The sequence below is a fragment of the Mustela lutreola genome, chromosome 5 (genome assembly GCF_030435805.1).
Source record: "Mustela lutreola isolate mMusLut2 chromosome 5, mMusLut2.pri, whole genome shotgun sequence".
Classification (NCBI taxonomy): Eukaryota; Metazoa; Chordata; class Mammalia; order Carnivora; family Mustelidae; genus Mustela; species Mustela lutreola.
In genome coordinates this window covers 78,644,293-78,661,073 of record NC_081294.1, presented here as the reverse complement: position 1 = coordinate 78,661,073, position 16,781 = coordinate 78,644,293, and the positions used below count along the sequence as shown (strand labels likewise).

Genomic DNA, 16,781 nt, shown 5'->3' with positions numbered 1-16,781 from the left:
AGTGGGGTAACAGGGACAGAGGGACAAAGAGAGAGAAACTTTCGCAGACTCTTCACGGAGGACGGAGCCCATCCCAGGACTCTAAGATCATGGCCTGAGCTGAAACCAACAGCCACTTAACCCGAATGAGTCACTCAGGTGTCCCACAAAAGTTTGTGTTTTAGACTAATTTACATGGAATACATATATTGTTGACTCTTGAACGACATAGGTGTGAACTGTACTGGTCCACTTACATATCGATTTTTTTCAGTAAATACCGTATATAGTACTGTAAATGTATTTTCTCTTCCTTATGGTTCTCTTAATAACATTTTCTTCCCTCTAGCTGACTTTATTGTAAAATAAAGTATATACAATATAAATAACATACAATATATATACTATATATATAGTATAAATACAAAAATATATTTATATTTTTATATAAATATAAATATAAATTTTTATAAATATATAATATATTATATATAATATATATTTATATATTATATTTTTATATATTTATATAAAAATATTTTTTATATATTTATAATATATAAATATTTATATATTTATATATTATTATTAAATATATTATATATTATATAAATACAAATATATATAAATATAAAAATATATTTATGCTATATATAATATAAAGCATATAAAATATATAAAAATACACCATATAAAATATTTACATAACATACAAAATATGCATTAACCAACTCTTTATATTCTTGGTAAGTCTGCTGGGCAACAGTAGCCTATTAGTAGTTAAGTTTTTGAAGAATCAAAATTTATACTTGGATTTTCAACTGTGCTTGGGTCTAGCACCCCTAACCTTGTATTGTTCAAAGGCCAACTATACTTTTTTTTTCTCTTTGTTATATCTGAGTTTCCCAGATACTGGTTTATTTTTAAATGACACAAAATTTCAAGTAATAAATAAATACATGTGTGTTTCACCCAAGCTTGATTAAAATCAGAAAAACTCAAGTTTAAAAGTTGACTACTAAGCATGATACGCTCTAGTTCCATCCATGTTGTCGCAAATGGCAAGATTTCATTTATTTTGATGGCTGCATAGTATTCCATTGTGTATATATACCACATCTTCTTGATCCATTCATCTGTTGATGGACATCTAGGTTCTTTCCATAGTTTGGCTATTGTGGACATTGCTGCTATAAACATTCGCGTACACGTGCCCCTTTGGATCACTACGTTTGTATCTTTAGGGTAAATACCCAATAGTGCAGTTGCTGGGTCATAGGGCAGTTCTATTTTCAACATTTTGAGGAACCTCCATGCTGTTTTCCAGAGAGGTTGCACCAGCTTGCATTCCCACCAACAGTGTAGGAGCAAAATAAGTCAGGCGGAGAAAGACAACTATCATATGATCTCCCTGATATGAGGAAGTGGTGTTGCAACATGGGGGCTTAAGTGGGTACGAGAAGAATAAATGAAAGAAGATGGGATTGGGAGGGAGACAAACCATAAGTGACTCTTAATCTCACAAAACAAACTGAGGGTTGCTGGGGGGAGGGGGTTTGGGAGAAGGGGGTGGTATTATGGACATTGGGGAGGGTATGTGCTTTGGTGAGTGCTGTGAAGTGTGTAGACCTGGTGATTCACAGACCTGTACCCCTGGGGATAAAAATATATGTTTATAAAAAATAAAAAATTATATTAAAAAAAAAAAGTTGACTACTGATATACCAGACACATTGGGGACATATACTCCTTAGTATATGAATGAAGTGTGATTGTTTAGTTTTCTAACACTTGATGATAAATTCCAGAACTATGCTTAATTCCTATTGGTGGAAAGCCCCACTACATTCTGTTGTTTCAAAGCTTAGTCCTTCAGGAGACTAATAGCCACAAAACTCCAGATGTGGAAAAACTGATTTAGGTAGTCCATACAGGTGACGTAGCATTAATAAAGAGCAAGAAGCCATTTAAGTTTCTACCAAAATTATAACAAAGATTTAATTTATCCTGTAATGATATTATTTATTATTTACACCATAGAATATCTGAGCTATAGAAGGGTGAACCACCTCTTTCAAGACAAATTTAAAATTAAATTTTAAAATAAATAAATTTTAAAATAAAATAGGTTTAAAATACTTTATCTCCTTCAAAAAGAAAAAAAAAATCATAGGACCACTCAGGAAACGACACTCCTTGTCATGGAAATCCATGCTGATGCTATTGGTAAACCGTCCTCTGAGACATGAAACTACATGCAATGTCTCCTTTTCTTCCTATAGGGACTCTATTAAGGATGTATCCTGCAGATTTTTCACACTGATACTCTGTGATCATTAGTATAAACTATGAGAGGCAGAATCCTAAAATCCCCCCCGCCCCGCAAGATCCTCACACCTTGATGTATGTGCCTTGCATAATCTCCAAGAATAAATATGATGGCTCTTACTTTGCTTGGATTATATCATATGACACACTTGGCTTTACAACAGGGAAATCATCTGGGCCAGACTGATCTGAGCACATAAGCCCTTTAAATCTGGGTGTAGAGGTCAGAGACAGAGTTGGAGAGATTTGAAGCATGGGAGGGATTCCACAGGAGAGAAGATTCTCCACTGTTAGCTCCAAAGATGGAGGGTATCATGAGGCAAGGACCTGAGCACAACCCCTAGGTAAGTATGGAGTCCACAAAGAAGTATTATCTGCCAACAGCCTGAATGAACTTGAAAGCATATTCTTCCCCAAAGCCTCTAGAAGACAGCTCAGCCAAGGTGCCATATTGACTTCAGCTGTGTGAAAACCTAAGCAGAGAACCCACTCACATCCTGTAGGACTCTGAGATAGTAAATGGGAGTTGTTTTAAACCACTGATTTGTGTCAATTTCTTACAAAGCAATAGAAAATGAATATATAAACTGTTGGGTCAATAAGGCAAGAAGGAGTATAACATTTAAAATAATCACTGTTATATTACATACTAGTCTTCTAGTAAAGCAATTGAAAAGATGAGAAATACAAGAATTCAATTGAACTACTTTCCTCTGAAGTCACTTGCTAATCCGTGAAGCAGGAAAGTAAAAAAATATAGTACTGAAACATACTAATGGGTTCTAGTACAACAGAAAAGGCTAGGTTTGCCTAATTCTGGAGGCACAGCCTGCTAGCACAGCAGTTACTTCCTCACTCACAGTTTCACTTCCCTGGAGCCCAAAGTCCTGACCCTGCAAGGCCAGAAAGGAACTGATGTTGTTTGTGTGCCAAGGAACTAACATTTTTCTTCACCTTTGCAATGTCAGATATTTCTTTGCATTTGTCAAGTTCAAATTCCTGAAAGAAAAAAATTGTAATTTTTAGGTGAGCAGATTTGAAATTTTGCTAAGGAATCCTCTTGCCCTTTGATTTTTGAAATCATGATTATAGGTTATAATGCTAAAAATATGATCATATGGACAAACTAAATTTATATTCATACTTACTATACACAGAAAGTTTGAACCAGGTGAATTCCTAACAAAAGTCACGTTCAAAGACACCTGTAAATCTCCATTAAATTCATCGAAACCTCTGGACTCAGTAATGGCAAGTTTTCCTCAAATATCTGTGAAATGACATCATCCTAACCTCTCATTGAGAGCAGAAATTGGTGGCAAACCAAGGCAAGTATCCAGAACTGACTCTGCTTTTCTGTCAAGCAGACAGCATGCCAATGGGCAATTTATAATATGCCAGGCTGTGTCCCTGCAGTGGTTGGAGGTAGACCAGATGCCCATGTGACAGCTCACCCCTGGGTCAGAGGAAAGGGTAAGCCAATGACATTCAAGCTACAATAAATAGGTTTCATCATCAATCAGAATATTTGCAAGATAAGGAGACAGAGAAGAGCTCAGCCATAATTCCATCTGGCTCAGCAGATCTGCAGAAAAAGCAAGGAAGGAGGTAATTTGAAGAAATTATTACATTACCAGACCAAAGAGAACCTTTTCTCAGAACAGTCCTATAACCAATATGGAAATGGCAAAACAAAGTAGCCCACCACTCAAAAGCAGCCGTGAGAGGATGGAACACTGGAATAGAAATTCACAGATAGAATTTCTTTGCCTATTCTGACCATCACACAGGTTTCATGAATTCACCACCATGTCCCTTTGCACTAAGTGTAAATTCTGATACAGGACAGAGTCACCAGATAGAAAGGTTGGTCCTAGGGGAAAAAATTAGGTGCCACTAGAAGAAGAATTAGCTCTTTCAAATCACTGCATCCAGTTAGGGGTACAAGTGTATAAACAGTGACAGAAATACAGAAGATCCGATGGCTACAAATCGCTTGAAAATAAATGGCAGCAAACTGATTTCTGCTAGTGTTTTGTGATTTCCACATCTTATGCCACCCGCTCCCACAGAAGCACAGTTGGACATATCTGCCCAGAGCACTCAGAGTGACTCATGAGGAGCCACAGGACCACAAAGGCACAGAATCTACTTTAAGATTTGGTTTCCTTTTCTTGGAGGCTCTGAAAGGGGCGCCAACCACATTCAATATCAGGTTTTCAGAAATCTCCAAAGAGAAATTCTGCCCCATTGCCAAAAAGTTAGTTCAGAGAGCTCATTGCACAAATGGCTCATAAAATCAGCTCACTGGGGGTAAAATCTATCAAAAGATTAGAATCTGATGTTAAATGCTTTTTAATAAGCAAAAAAGAGAAATCAGAAAAAGAACAGAGATGAAAGATCGCCACAGTCTATGCCAAAGTGAAGCAGATAAACAAAAAGATATCAGCTTGATAGTAACATTTTTACATATTGATCCTCCCGACTGTGATCTACTTTTATGCAAGGAATTACTCTTTCTCCTAAAGCAGTCAATTTACCCTACTAGGTGAACCCATACGTAGTAGCCAAAATGCCAGATAATCACATAACAAAAGGAGTATAAACATTGGGATTTCTGTCTACGCATACTATTTGAAACAGCATAATGTTTGAAATCAGACAGGCAGGACCGAAAATAGACTAACAGAATGACTGTGTGTGTTACTTAACCTCTCTGAGCTTATTTCCTTATATGCTAGATGCTGGTAAGTGTTTCTTTCATGTATGATTTACAGGGAATGAAATCACACATATATCACAGAGCAGAACATTTTTATATAGCATAGTGGTCACTGAGTGCAGATTCCCTTACTCATCCTTTATCATCTTCATCTCATTTAACGTGAGCACACGGCATGAAGTTTCCCCGTCATCTGCAATAACTGGGTAGGGAAAAGAGAAAGCCTACCCTGGGAGTTTAATAAGTTGATCTAGCAGTCATGACTTTCAGAGCTGAGTGACTTCTGCTTCCATTCTGCCATGTTGACCTGACTCACTCCCTCCTCCTAACTGTAATAATTTCAGGAGCTAGAGATCTTAGGGCTCTTCACCGGACTTTTGAACGTGGCTGGCAGAAATCTGCCTTGATTAAAATCATGCATTCATTCTCCTGCCAAAATCCCACAGGAACAAGCACTTTTCTGACATACTTTTCTCCTCAGTTAAAGGTTTGTGTATCAAAGTCCGTATTAACACACAGGTCAGTGTAAGACAGAAATAGTTCATGTATCAAACTGCCCCAAGCTTTGAGCCTGGAGGAGGGGAAGAGTGTCCTTCAGCTGAGCTTCCAGCTCACAGCTGGCAGCAATGCTCTCCCAGCCTTTTCACCACCTGCAGCCCACCCAGGCCCAGAGGGGCTTCACAAGAATATGTTAAGCAAATGTCTACAGCATCCTTATTGAAAGCTGAGCCTTTTTACATGCCTCCAAAAGCGATGATCTAAAGAATTCTGGAAACTCCTTGATTTTGTCCCCCTGTTCTTAATCTGCAATCGGCCTCCAGTGGTTGCTCAATATTGACTAGCAGGCTTCTCTGATACATCCACTTACAATGTACGTGGGAAATACTCTATCCATCTGGGCTTTATTCTGTATTGTATGCATTACTTTCCTCAAGATTAGGAGGATTTAGAATATGAAACTGTATGAAAATACATCACAAAAATATAGGAGGAACAAATATTATTAATTCCTTTTGTAGTACCTCTGAAAGTCCTAGCTACAAAGTAGTTGCTTGGGATGATAACAATTTATCACTATGGATGGAACAAAATTCTGGTTTCTGAAATACAACTTCAAAGTATCACAAAGCAGACCTCTATTTTCTATTTTCAAGCATGCATATGGAGACACACTACCCAAATGCATCCACACATTCATGCACCATCCAGTAATTTACATACCTTCTTCATAATAATGAGCAAGTGACCTTTGCCTACTTAAAACTTAAGGGGCGGCTAGGTGGTACACTCAGTTAAGTGTCCGACTCTTGGTTTCAGCTCAGGTCATGATCTCAGGGTTGTGAGATCGAGTTCTGAGTCAGGCTCAGTGCTTAGCATGGAGTCAGCTTGGGACTCTCTCTCCCTCTGTTCCTCCCCAACCCCCCACCTTCATCCTCTCTGTCGCTCTCAAATAAATAAATAAATCTTTAAAACACAAAACTTAAAACCTGTGCATTTATCAACACCTGTCTTTGATGTACAGCAAGCCATCCACTTTCCAAGGCTTTTCTAGCCATTGCAAACTAAATCTTAGATCCAGAAAATGAACATGTGCTTTGGAATATGTTGGACTATTCCTTGAAGTTCTGTCATTTAACAAAGATAGAAAGGACTTGAGAGGCTACTTCACATCTCATTAAAACCTTTGAAACTGTCCACAGGAAGTCAGGAGATTACAGATTACATTTAATCTACTGCAGGGACATCATATTACAATGAACGTGCCCTATGCCAAGAAAGGTGACAAACAGGAGAGTTCTTTTCTCCTTCTCCCCAATTCCAGCTTGTCCTGGTATCCACCACATCCCCACTTCCTCAGTCCACTTGTTCTAATACCTCCGTAGCCCAATCAGACAAATCCGTTCTTGGTCTCTTCGCCTTACCATCCTTCATTTCCTCAGGTACCCCCTACAGTAGAATTACCATATCAATGAGCCAAAGCACACTTGGGCTGCAAGGTGAGATCCATGGTCTACAGGACCTCTGACATGAATTGCCAGAAGATCCTATCATATCAGTTCGGCGCAATTACCAGAAATAGTAACTGGATAATTTTCAAGGTATAAACAAGGACAGCATGCAGAGTCGACCACCACAACCTGTAGAGGTCTCAGAGCTTTTTGAAAACCAACACTCCTAGAGTACTTCCGAAGAGAACTTTCCCTCTAGATGATACAGCAGAGGCCATTTCTCCTTGAATCTCAAAACATTACCCAGTATGGCATCATCTTATTCTCAAGCCTGTTCCAGCCCTCTGCAGAGCTCTGTTTTAACATCAAATATTTAAGACCAATCCTTATTTCTCCAACATTGTTATGGTCAAGGCTTCATACGTCTGGAAAGAAAACAAAGTAAAACAATTCTCTGATGTTACTTTTCTAGCGTGGGAACAACACAGATTATAATCAAGTCACAGGTACTATATATATTCAGTTTACCAGGTAACCCCGTCACTGTTAGTAACTCAATGAAGCCAATGACACTTGGGGCGTGGGGAGGGGATGTGTGAAAACGCATGACCCCTTGACTGCTATCTCACCTCATTTTGAGAAACAGCATCATTTTTGAGAATAATCAGGTTCCCGGCACTCTGCCCACTTTGGCCTGTGAGGTGCCTGCTGTCACTCGTGGCTGCTTGGGCTCCCCCAGGCCCCAGTCCTGTCTGCACCCCTGTGTTATAAAACATGAAAGTGTCACTCCCTGAGCCTGCTGTCAGACAGGCCTTGTAGCAGTAGGTCTTGGTGAGGGAGCCATTCCCTCGCACTTCAATGAAGTGAGGCTGCACTTTGAGGCCATGGGGTAACCTGGCATCGATATTGTTATTGGCCTGTTTGTTGAGTTCGGCGGGGCAGCGCTCCCTCACTCCACAGAAGCCCCCACAGCACGCGGTGCCGTATGCCGTGTAGCGGTAGCACTTGATGATGCTCAAAACAATGATTGTCAAAAGAAATATAAAAGACACTGTGCTTAATGCTATTATCAGGTAGAGCGTAATTTCAGAATATGTCCGCGGACTCTTAACATGTCTCTGAGTATCCGGGAGGATTCTGGAGACTCTGTCCACCACAGCCACTGTAATGGCCACGGAGGATGACAGTGATGGCTCTCCATTGTCTCGGACCACCACCGTTAGGTTGAAAGTAGTTCCACTCTCATCTCCCATCTTCCTGGTAGTCCTAATCTCTCCTGTGTGTAGCTCGACTTTGAAGAGGTCCACGTCAGAAGTCTGGGCCAGATGGTAAAAGAGCCAAGCATTTTGGCCAGAGTCTGAGTCCATGGCTATGACTTTGGTGACCAGATAGCCAGCAGGGGCAGTCCGAGGCACCATCTCAATGGCTGCTGAAGAGTTAGTTGAGGTAGGGTACAGGATGTGGGGGGCATGGTCATTCATGTCCACCACATACACATTGGCGGTCACAGTGCTGCTCAGTGGTGGACTCCCCTTGTCCTGGGCCTCCACGGTCACAAAGAACTCCCGAAACTTCTCATAGTCAAAGGAGTTGACAGCATAAAGGCTGCCACTGGCACTGTTAACGGAGACATAGGAGGTGACTGGCAGCCCTTGAATCTCCCTCTCCAGGAGGGAGTAGGTCACCTCCGCATTCTCCTTCTCATCTGGGTCTGTGGCTTGCACAGTGCAGAGCAACACCCCTGGCAAGTTGTTCTCCTCGATGTAGATGGAGTAGGAGTCCTGGAGGAAGCTTGGTGGGTTGTCATTGATGTCAGAGATCTCAACCCGCAGCGTCCGCTGGGATGTGAGCTGGGGTACTCCCCCATCGGTGGCCGTCACTGTGATGTTGTAGGCGGCCACACGCTCCCGATCCAGCGGACCGCTCACCACCAGTGTGTAGGAGTTTCCAAAGCCGTTCAGTCGGAAAGGCAGAGAGGCCTCCAGGCCCAGACTCACCTTCCGGTTGAGGCCCGAGTCTTGGTCATTGACACTGAGGAGGGCCACAACGGTGTTGGATGCAGCGTCCTCTGGCACTGGGCTGTACAGGTCCGTGAGCACTACCTCTGGTGCATTGTCATTCACATCCACAATGTCCACCAACACTTTGCAGTGACCCACCATGGGCACTGGACCCTGGTCAGTCGCCTGCACATAGATCTGGTAGGAAGAGGCCTCCTCATAATCCAGCGCTCCACTTACCCGCACTTCCCCAGTGCTGGCATCGATGCTGAAGAGCTGCCTCTCCCGGTCCGACGTGTAGCTGCTCAAGGAGTACCTGAGCTCGCCATTGGAACCCTCATCCGGGTCCGAGGCATTCAGCTTCACCACCAGCGTGCCTGGCGGGGCGTCCTCCCGAAGCTGGACGCGGTAAGTGGACTGGTCGAAGGTGGGAGAGTTGTCATTAGTGTCCAGGACACGCACGGAGATCTGTGCCGTGCCCGAGCGGGCTGGACTGCCACCGTCCACAGCTGTGAGAATCAGGTGGTGCAAGACGGCCTGCTCTCGGTCCAGGCCCTTCCGCAGCACCAGCTCCAGCACCTTACTGTTCTCCTGCAGGGGTTTCAGGTCCAGCTCAAAGTGCTCGCTGGGGCTGAGCTCGTAGGTCTGCACCGAGTTGGCGCCCACGTCGGGGTCCTGCGCGCTCTCTATGTGAAAGCGCGCTCCAGGGGCCACCGACTCGCTCACCTGAAGCCGGTAGTCGGGCCGCGGGAAGCGCGGCGAGTTGTCGTTGATGTCCAGCACCTCCACCTCCACGGCACTCACCGCTACGGGGCTGTGCGCCAGCACCTCCAAGCTGAGCAGGCAGCGAGGCCGCTGCTCACACAGCGCCTCCCGGTCAATGCGCTCGTTGACGAAGAGCGCTCCGCTCGTCAGGTCCAGCTCCAGGTAGCGCGGACTGGGCGCACCCAGATGGTTGATGCGCAGGCAGCCGGGCCCCAAGCGCCGCAGTTCCAGCCCCAGCGCGTTAGCCACGTTGCCCACCAGCGCGCCGGGCGCCTGCTCCTCCGGCACCGAGTATCGCAGCTGGGAGGCCGCTGGGCCCGGCAGCAGCAGTAGCAGCAGGAGAGGCGGCGGCGGCAGCAGCCAGGACATGGGCGGCCGGAGTCGGGGATGCTCTGTCGCCCCAGGTCGGGTACCCCCCAGCTCCATAGCCACCGGCCGCGGCGGAGGTGGGAGCCGCGGGGCAGGGCCGGAGGCAGCAGTTTTCCCAGCCGTGCTCCACGCCCGGGCCCCGCCTCCGCCTCCGCTCGTGCCACCCTGCGCCCGCTCCCCCACGGCTCACGCGTTAGCAAACGCCGGGGGCCGCTCCGATCGTAGGCCCTCCGGAGGGCTCCTGGCCCCTCCGCCCCCGCCGACGCCCCATATCCCAGCTCCTCCGCTTGCCTCAGAGCCGCTCAGCCTGGCTCCGCTGCCTGCCTGCCGCCGCCGCCGCTCCTGGGGGAGGGAAAAGGAAGCAGAAGGGGAGGGGAAGGAGCGCTCCGCAAGTCCGGCTCGGATTCCGCACCAAGGTGGCAGACGGCGACCGGGAGCGATCGGTCGCTCCAGCCACTCCAGCCCCGGCTCCCTCAGCCTGGCCCCGCGGGATCCCGGCAGACCGCGGGCACGCGGCCACTCCCTTTCTCCCTGCCCCCCGCTCCCTGCTCAGCCAGTCTCCACGGTCCCTCCGCCGGCTAACGCGTCTCGTAAAGAGATTATTCTAGGACAAGCAGTTCTGTTTCTAGGACTTGGGCTATCACCTTCCCAGGAAAAGATTTCCAAGCGCGACTCAGGAAAATAAACTCGGGGCCTTAGCTTAGTAGGGGCATCTGGGCGGCGGCTCCACATTCAAGAGAAACAAGCGCAAGGGAGGCGCTCTGGGGTTGCTGACCATGGGGATTATTCACCTGACCCCAACGTTTTCCCTACAATACTCCTGAATAGTGCAGAAAGTATTCAACTCCTGGGGCAAAGGGAGGAGGATGGCAAGTGCGGTTCTCTTCTGCGGCGCAAGCCCTAAACATCCTGGGATCCCAATACTCAGTTCTGCTAGTAGCCAAGTGGCGCTAGCTTTCAGCGTGTACCTTGGCAAATAACCAAGAAAACATCCAAAATTTTATTTTAAAAACTGGCTCCATAAAACTGCAGGCGAAGGTTTTATTTGACCCCTTTGTATCATAGTGGGGAAATCTGGTAAAATTTTAAAGAAATTCTTCCCTCAAGTTTTTCCTTCTTTTACTCCAAATCTTTTTAATTTATCCTCCAAGACATTTTCTTTGTTCTTTCAAGAGTGATTTAAAAATTTTTCTTGAACAGATGACAATGTCTTCAAGAGCCTGCAAAACCATTACATCAAGAGGGTGATTCTTGATCTCCCAAGCCAGGCTAGAATTTGGACTCCATGAATGCTTTGCAGTGAAAAATCTGCTGTTATTAAGCAAAATGGGGGACATTGGGATTTATCTTACAACAGTCAGCAGTTTCGATGGCTGCAGCTCCCCTCCCATAAATATGAGGTTTCTTTCCACCTCTGGCCCTCCTTTCTCCTAAGACTCAACCTTGTATTGCTACAGAGACAACCAGTTTCTCTTCAGTGAATGAGAAGGCTAAAGGATCAGAGGAAGTGTCTCTGTGCTGTGTCACTGCCTCTTCTTCTCTGTTCCAGACACCCACTCTTCCCAGGCCATCTCCTCTCCTCTTCCACAGGAATTTAAAATCCATTGCCCCACGTGCAAAAAGCACTCACCAAAAAGTCCTGTCCCTTTCTCATCTCCCAGCATCCTCTCACTCCTCCATCTCCCTCTGTGGGTCATTTTCTAGCTATGGGCTGGAATAACGCCAGAATGAGAGCTGACATTTGGCATTCTTCCCTCCTTGAGGGGATGGCTGAAGGGGCCAAGGCAATGATCCTAACACCCAGATTTCAAAGACCTGAACTAGGACCTCCCTTCCTTCCCACCCACTAAGTGCACTTGCTGACAACACTCCACAACCCAACCAATTTGATTCCAGAGATGCTCCCAGATTCCTCCTATCACTGCTGCTTCTTATTTGTCCTCTTCATTCCTTCAAGGGTGCAGAGTGGGAAGCAATTTCCATCACATACTATTCCTGTCTCTTTTCTTAGGTCTCTGGCTTCTCCTTCTCTGTCTGCTTCCTCCCCAAATGTCCCTACAATAACTCTGTCTCTGTTTGCTGTGGTAATTTGATCTCAGAAAGCCTTAAACTCTCAAGTGCATGAATTGTAGGCCTGGCCTGTGTCTTCACCCATTACTTATTTCTGAAAATAAATGGCTTATAAGTGGAATCAAGTTATAAGTTGTCAGGAAGAGTGACCTTTTCTTTTTTCATCTCCTCCCAGGGCCTGACAGTCACTGCCACCTCTGCCCACAGCTCAGAAACCTGGCCACTGGGTATTGACCATGCATGGATCTGTGCCCCTGAAAAGATCATAGGCACTTAAGGAAGAGTGACACTTAAAGTGACAGAGGCTTTGTAAAGTCTTTAATGGAAGCCCCCAAGTGTCACATCTCTAGAGAAAAAACAAGGCTTGTCTTTTAGCAATTTTGTCATCTTTCAGGAAGGACACCTGCCAGGTTATCCATTTTGATGTGTCAGGATCATAAGTTTCAACTAGTATTTACACCCTCAGTGATTGAGAAGGCAAACAGAAAGCCAACACAAATCAGTCATCTTTTCAAAGACATTGTCCTAGAGAGATTGTACTATATTTGGCACTACAATGATTTTGTTCCACACTCTACTGTACTAAGCCTCTTGCCAACCTTCCTAGTTGGTGGAATGAGATTGCTCAGATTGCTGGCAAGTGTCCTGTCGACAATATGAATGTTAATGCCTTGACCACTGCTTCCCTTACTTTGTACTCCTTCCCTTGGACCTTCAAGAACCCCTATTAAAAAGCAGAGTAGCACAGTGTTTAGGAACACAGACTTTGGAGTTGGTCATCCACTTGCCAGTGACTAACCATATGGCCTTGGACATGCACTGAAATGTAAGTTTCAGTTTACTCATTTTAATCAGGGAAGACAGACAATATTAAGTAAGGGTAGTTATGATTATACAAGATGTTGTATTTAAAGCAATTTACATAGTGACTGACAAGTATGTTATAACTATTATTATTATTAAAATGCAACAATTTATTATCACATAATACTTGACAGTATCTATATAGCATGGCGGAAGTCAGTGATGATGGGAAGCTGAGTGTGCACCAAAGTTAAGCTTTCCCAATTACTTCTAGAGCTTAGCCTATATTTTGAAAACGAAAACCAGTCCCTTTTTGTATCACTAAGGAAAAGGGACTTCTGTCATGAGAATTCCTTCAAGGGATTTGCTTCCTCACAAGAGATTCACCTTTTTTTTTTTTTTTAAGATTTCATGTATTAATTTGAGACACAGCATGTGCAAGCGGGGATGAGAGGCAGAGGGAGGGGGGTAAACAGACCCCCCTAAGTGCAGAGCCCAATGTGGGGCTTGATACAGGGCTTCATGTGGCGGTTCGTTCCCAGGACCTGAGGTCATGACATGAGCCAAAGTCAGATGCTTAATAACTGAGCCACCCACATGTCTCCAGAGATTCAACTTTTTAGGATACGTGAAAATACTTGAGCAACAGAGCACAGCAGAGTTCCCAAACATGCTGTAATCTCCAGCACACAGCACAGTGCTAGGCACTTAATTAATGTTTTTTGAACAGAACTAAATATACAACTTCTGCAATTCTCTGAAATAGAAACAGCTTCTTCTTTTTGCTCTCCCCAAGTCTTACATACATTCCAAAATCCATCTTAAAACTCATCTAATCCAAGAAACGTCTAGTCTCATAATGGCCTTTTCCCCCCTCTTCCGCAGTCTACCACATATTTCTGAATGCTGACATGTGTCATTCTTCATTCATCCGAATGCTTTAATAGTATCTCTTCACTTGAATTATAAGCAACCTGCAAAAGAAGTCTTTTTCTGTGTATTCTTTTTTTTTTTTTAAGATTTTATTTATTTATTTGACAGAGAGAGAGAGATCACAAGCAGGCACAGGGGCAGGCAGAGAGAGAGGAGGAAGCAGGCTCCCTGCTGAGCAGAGAGCCTGATGTGGGGCTCGATCCCTGGACCCTGAGATCATGACCTGAGCCAAAGGCAGAGACTTAACCCACTGAGCCACCCAGGCGCCCCACTTCTGTGTATTCTTCACAGTGTGGGAAACCCTATAAACTTTCAATAAATGATAATTGTGTCATTTTCTTCAGATCCTTTTTGGCAAATTCAAGAGCTGCTACAGTTTGGGCTTGTCCTCTTCGTTGTATATGGACAGACTATGTCTAATGGAGAAGGGGCTCAAGAGTCTGAAATGAATTTACTGTGGATTTTTTTCCTTTAAAATTTGATATACTTTGCATTTCATATTTGTATATACCCCTGGAGAACTGAATCCCACTAATAAAGTTGCTGAACTCTAAAAAGACTCTGCCCAAAAGTATTAAGTGATCATTCTTTCTACTTTATATTGTAATCATAAAGTACAAGTACTTGATGCTTGTAACTAACAAAAAAAGTGACAGGTTAAGAGAAGTTCCATGATAGGCAAGGTTTTGTGTCACGGTAGACACAGTTTTGTTTATCCCCATGGTAGACAATAATTTTGAGATAGTATTCCTCAATTATATCCCTTCATTATATTTGTAAAATGAGTCTATCATGAAGTCACTGGACACAAGAGCAAAACCAATCACAACACAACTGAATTAAGGCTATAAGAAAAATACCAGCACTCAGTGAACTCTCCCAATTCACATAAATTTTTCCTTTGTTATTGCATCATTACAAATAATCTCACTTTGAGATGATCAGAACCAAACCATCTGGAGTTTTTTGGCTGTGGGGCAAGGGGACATACTCCATTAGTTTGATCGGGCTTTTTGGGTGGACCATGATGAGAATATCTGCCAAATCAGGAAGGATCTTCATTAGTGCAGCCCCAAAGTTGTTAAAAATTTTCACTTCGTTATAAAGGACCAGGACTTCTGTCTTTATGCATCTCCAGAAGTCAAATACTTCCCTATATGGATACAGCATTCTCTATAGATACACCACCCAGTGGGTGGGGACATAAAAAAGATTTTTCATGTAACATGACAGCTAAATTTTTTTCACATTCCCTTCCCTCCAGAAGGCATTAGCTTTCAGGGAGAAACCTCTACATTTTTAGTTCTGAGAAACTAATATACTATTGATTCTGAACTGAGGCATATAAAAATTGCTTAGAATAAACAAAGGGACTCAGACTATCTTTGGATGAGTAACAGTAAAAGGAGAGACTAGGTTAAAGGTTTGGGCAGACAGTGCAATATTAACAGATAAAACCAAACTGTTCATTTAGTTTCTGGCTCTGCTTCTCTATCAGTATTCTCAATGGAGATAGCCTAACAAAAATTATAGAATGTTAAAGGTTGAAAGATATTTAGAAAATGTATTGCCCAGATTCTTTGTTTTTCATCAAAGGAAATGTTTAAGCAGAACTTAAACCTCAAGATCGGTGCCAGAAGTAAGTCAAGTGTCTTTAACAAGATATATGATCTTCCAGGGTAATGGAAGAATTTACAGATGTGACCAGGGAACTAAATTTCCTACTTTTTTTTTAAAGAGTGCCTTTGAATTTGATATAAATTCCTTCAAAACTCTGATATTAATAAAGTGATTGTTTATGAGCATTAGAAATGACGGCATTCATGCTAGGGACTACTAAACCAAACTGGTAACATCAAGCCAACTGCATAGACTTAAAAAAATATTTCACATTGGCATTCTAGATTTTCAGTTACCAGAGTCTTTGATAAGGGAAATTCTACAGGCACAACTTCTCTGAAGTTCACAGAGACAGTTAAACCAAATCTCCCAATATAACCTTGCAGACAAAATGAAGAAAGAAAAGCTGCAAAACAGTATAATTAGGTGATTGCTTAACTGTGTGAAAAACACTGCCAAAGAGTGTTTATTAATGGAATGCTTTAGAACGTTAAATCTCATTGGGTGAATACAGCAATCCAACTGACTGGTCTTAGCCTATTTAACATTTTATCAACGACTCAGGACAAGGAAGCATCAAGTGTCCAAGCCAATCCAGGAACAAACTGAGTTCTCTGGAATGAAAACAACTGCCTAGGTTAGCCATGTTTGTAACTCACTGAAAATAGCACCAATATTCCATTTGAGATTCAATACCTGCCAGAAATTACTAAGTTTGTATTTAAACTAATTTCTGGCTTCTAGCATTGCCATTAAAACTTGTTCCAAGTTTCCATTCATCACTTGAGGCCTCTTATTTTAATAGAAATCCTTGTCTGGCCTTGTTTCTCCTTGTAATTCTTGGGATTTTAGCCATAGAATGAACTAAGACAGGAATCTGGCACTAACGAACATCTTTGTTCCCAAGTGCATTTTAGCCAAAGCATTCATTGATTTGGATGTTTTTTTTTTTTCTTTCTCAAAAAAAAAAAAAAAAAAAAAACCACCATACATATTATTGTGGTTCTTTGAATTTAAACTGTTTTCCAAGATATGACTTGAGCTCATTCTAAGTGAAGGCCATAATTTGCTTGCTGCTTAGAAAAAAAAACAAACAAAATTGTACCTCTCAGATATTTCTCAGAAGTATCTGTTCATATATTCAAAGTATGAGGTAATTGTTGGCTTTGGGGATCCCTCTTTCACCCTGATGCCTTAGCACTTAACAGTTATTATTTCTATACGTATTATCTCATTTAATCC

General features: G+C 43.1%; 5 protein-coding genes across 11 annotated transcripts in view; all 5 read right to left on the bottom strand.

Moving 5' to 3' along the window:
- The window catches only part of LOC131832160 (protocadherin alpha-1-like), a 157,107-nt gene that overhangs the window by 6,295 nt on the left and 134,031 nt on the right, over positions 1 to 16,781 (bottom strand).
- Positions 1 to 16,781, bottom strand: part of LOC131832159 (protocadherin alpha-3-like) — a 149,815-nt gene that overhangs the window by 6,298 nt on the left and 126,736 nt on the right.
- Positions 1 to 16,781, bottom strand: part of LOC131832161 (protocadherin alpha-6-like) — a 119,504-nt gene that overhangs the window by 3,075 nt on the left and 99,648 nt on the right.
- The window catches only part of LOC131832162 (protocadherin alpha-7-like), a 109,355-nt gene that overhangs the window by 3,075 nt on the left and 89,499 nt on the right, over positions 1 to 16,781 (bottom strand).
- LOC131832158 (protocadherin alpha-C2) overlaps positions 1 to 16,781 on the bottom strand; it is a 114,516-nt gene that overhangs the window by 36,466 nt on the left and 61,269 nt on the right. The window contains exons 1-2 of one of the 7 annotated variants that reach the window (XM_059174819.1): positions 7,608 to 10,812; positions 1,811 to 3,306 (exon numbers count right to left, since the gene is read on the bottom strand). The exons of 3 other annotated variants lie outside the window; for them this stretch is intronic. In XM_059174819.1, coding sequence (XP_059030802.1) covers positions 3,172 to 3,306; positions 7,608 to 10,169 — 2,697 coding nt within the window. In that variant the 5' untranslated portion in view covers positions 10,170 to 10,812 and the 3' untranslated portion in view covers positions 1,811 to 3,171. 3 more of the 7 variants (XM_059174820.1, XM_059174817.1, XM_059174813.1) reach the window with 3 other exon arrangements.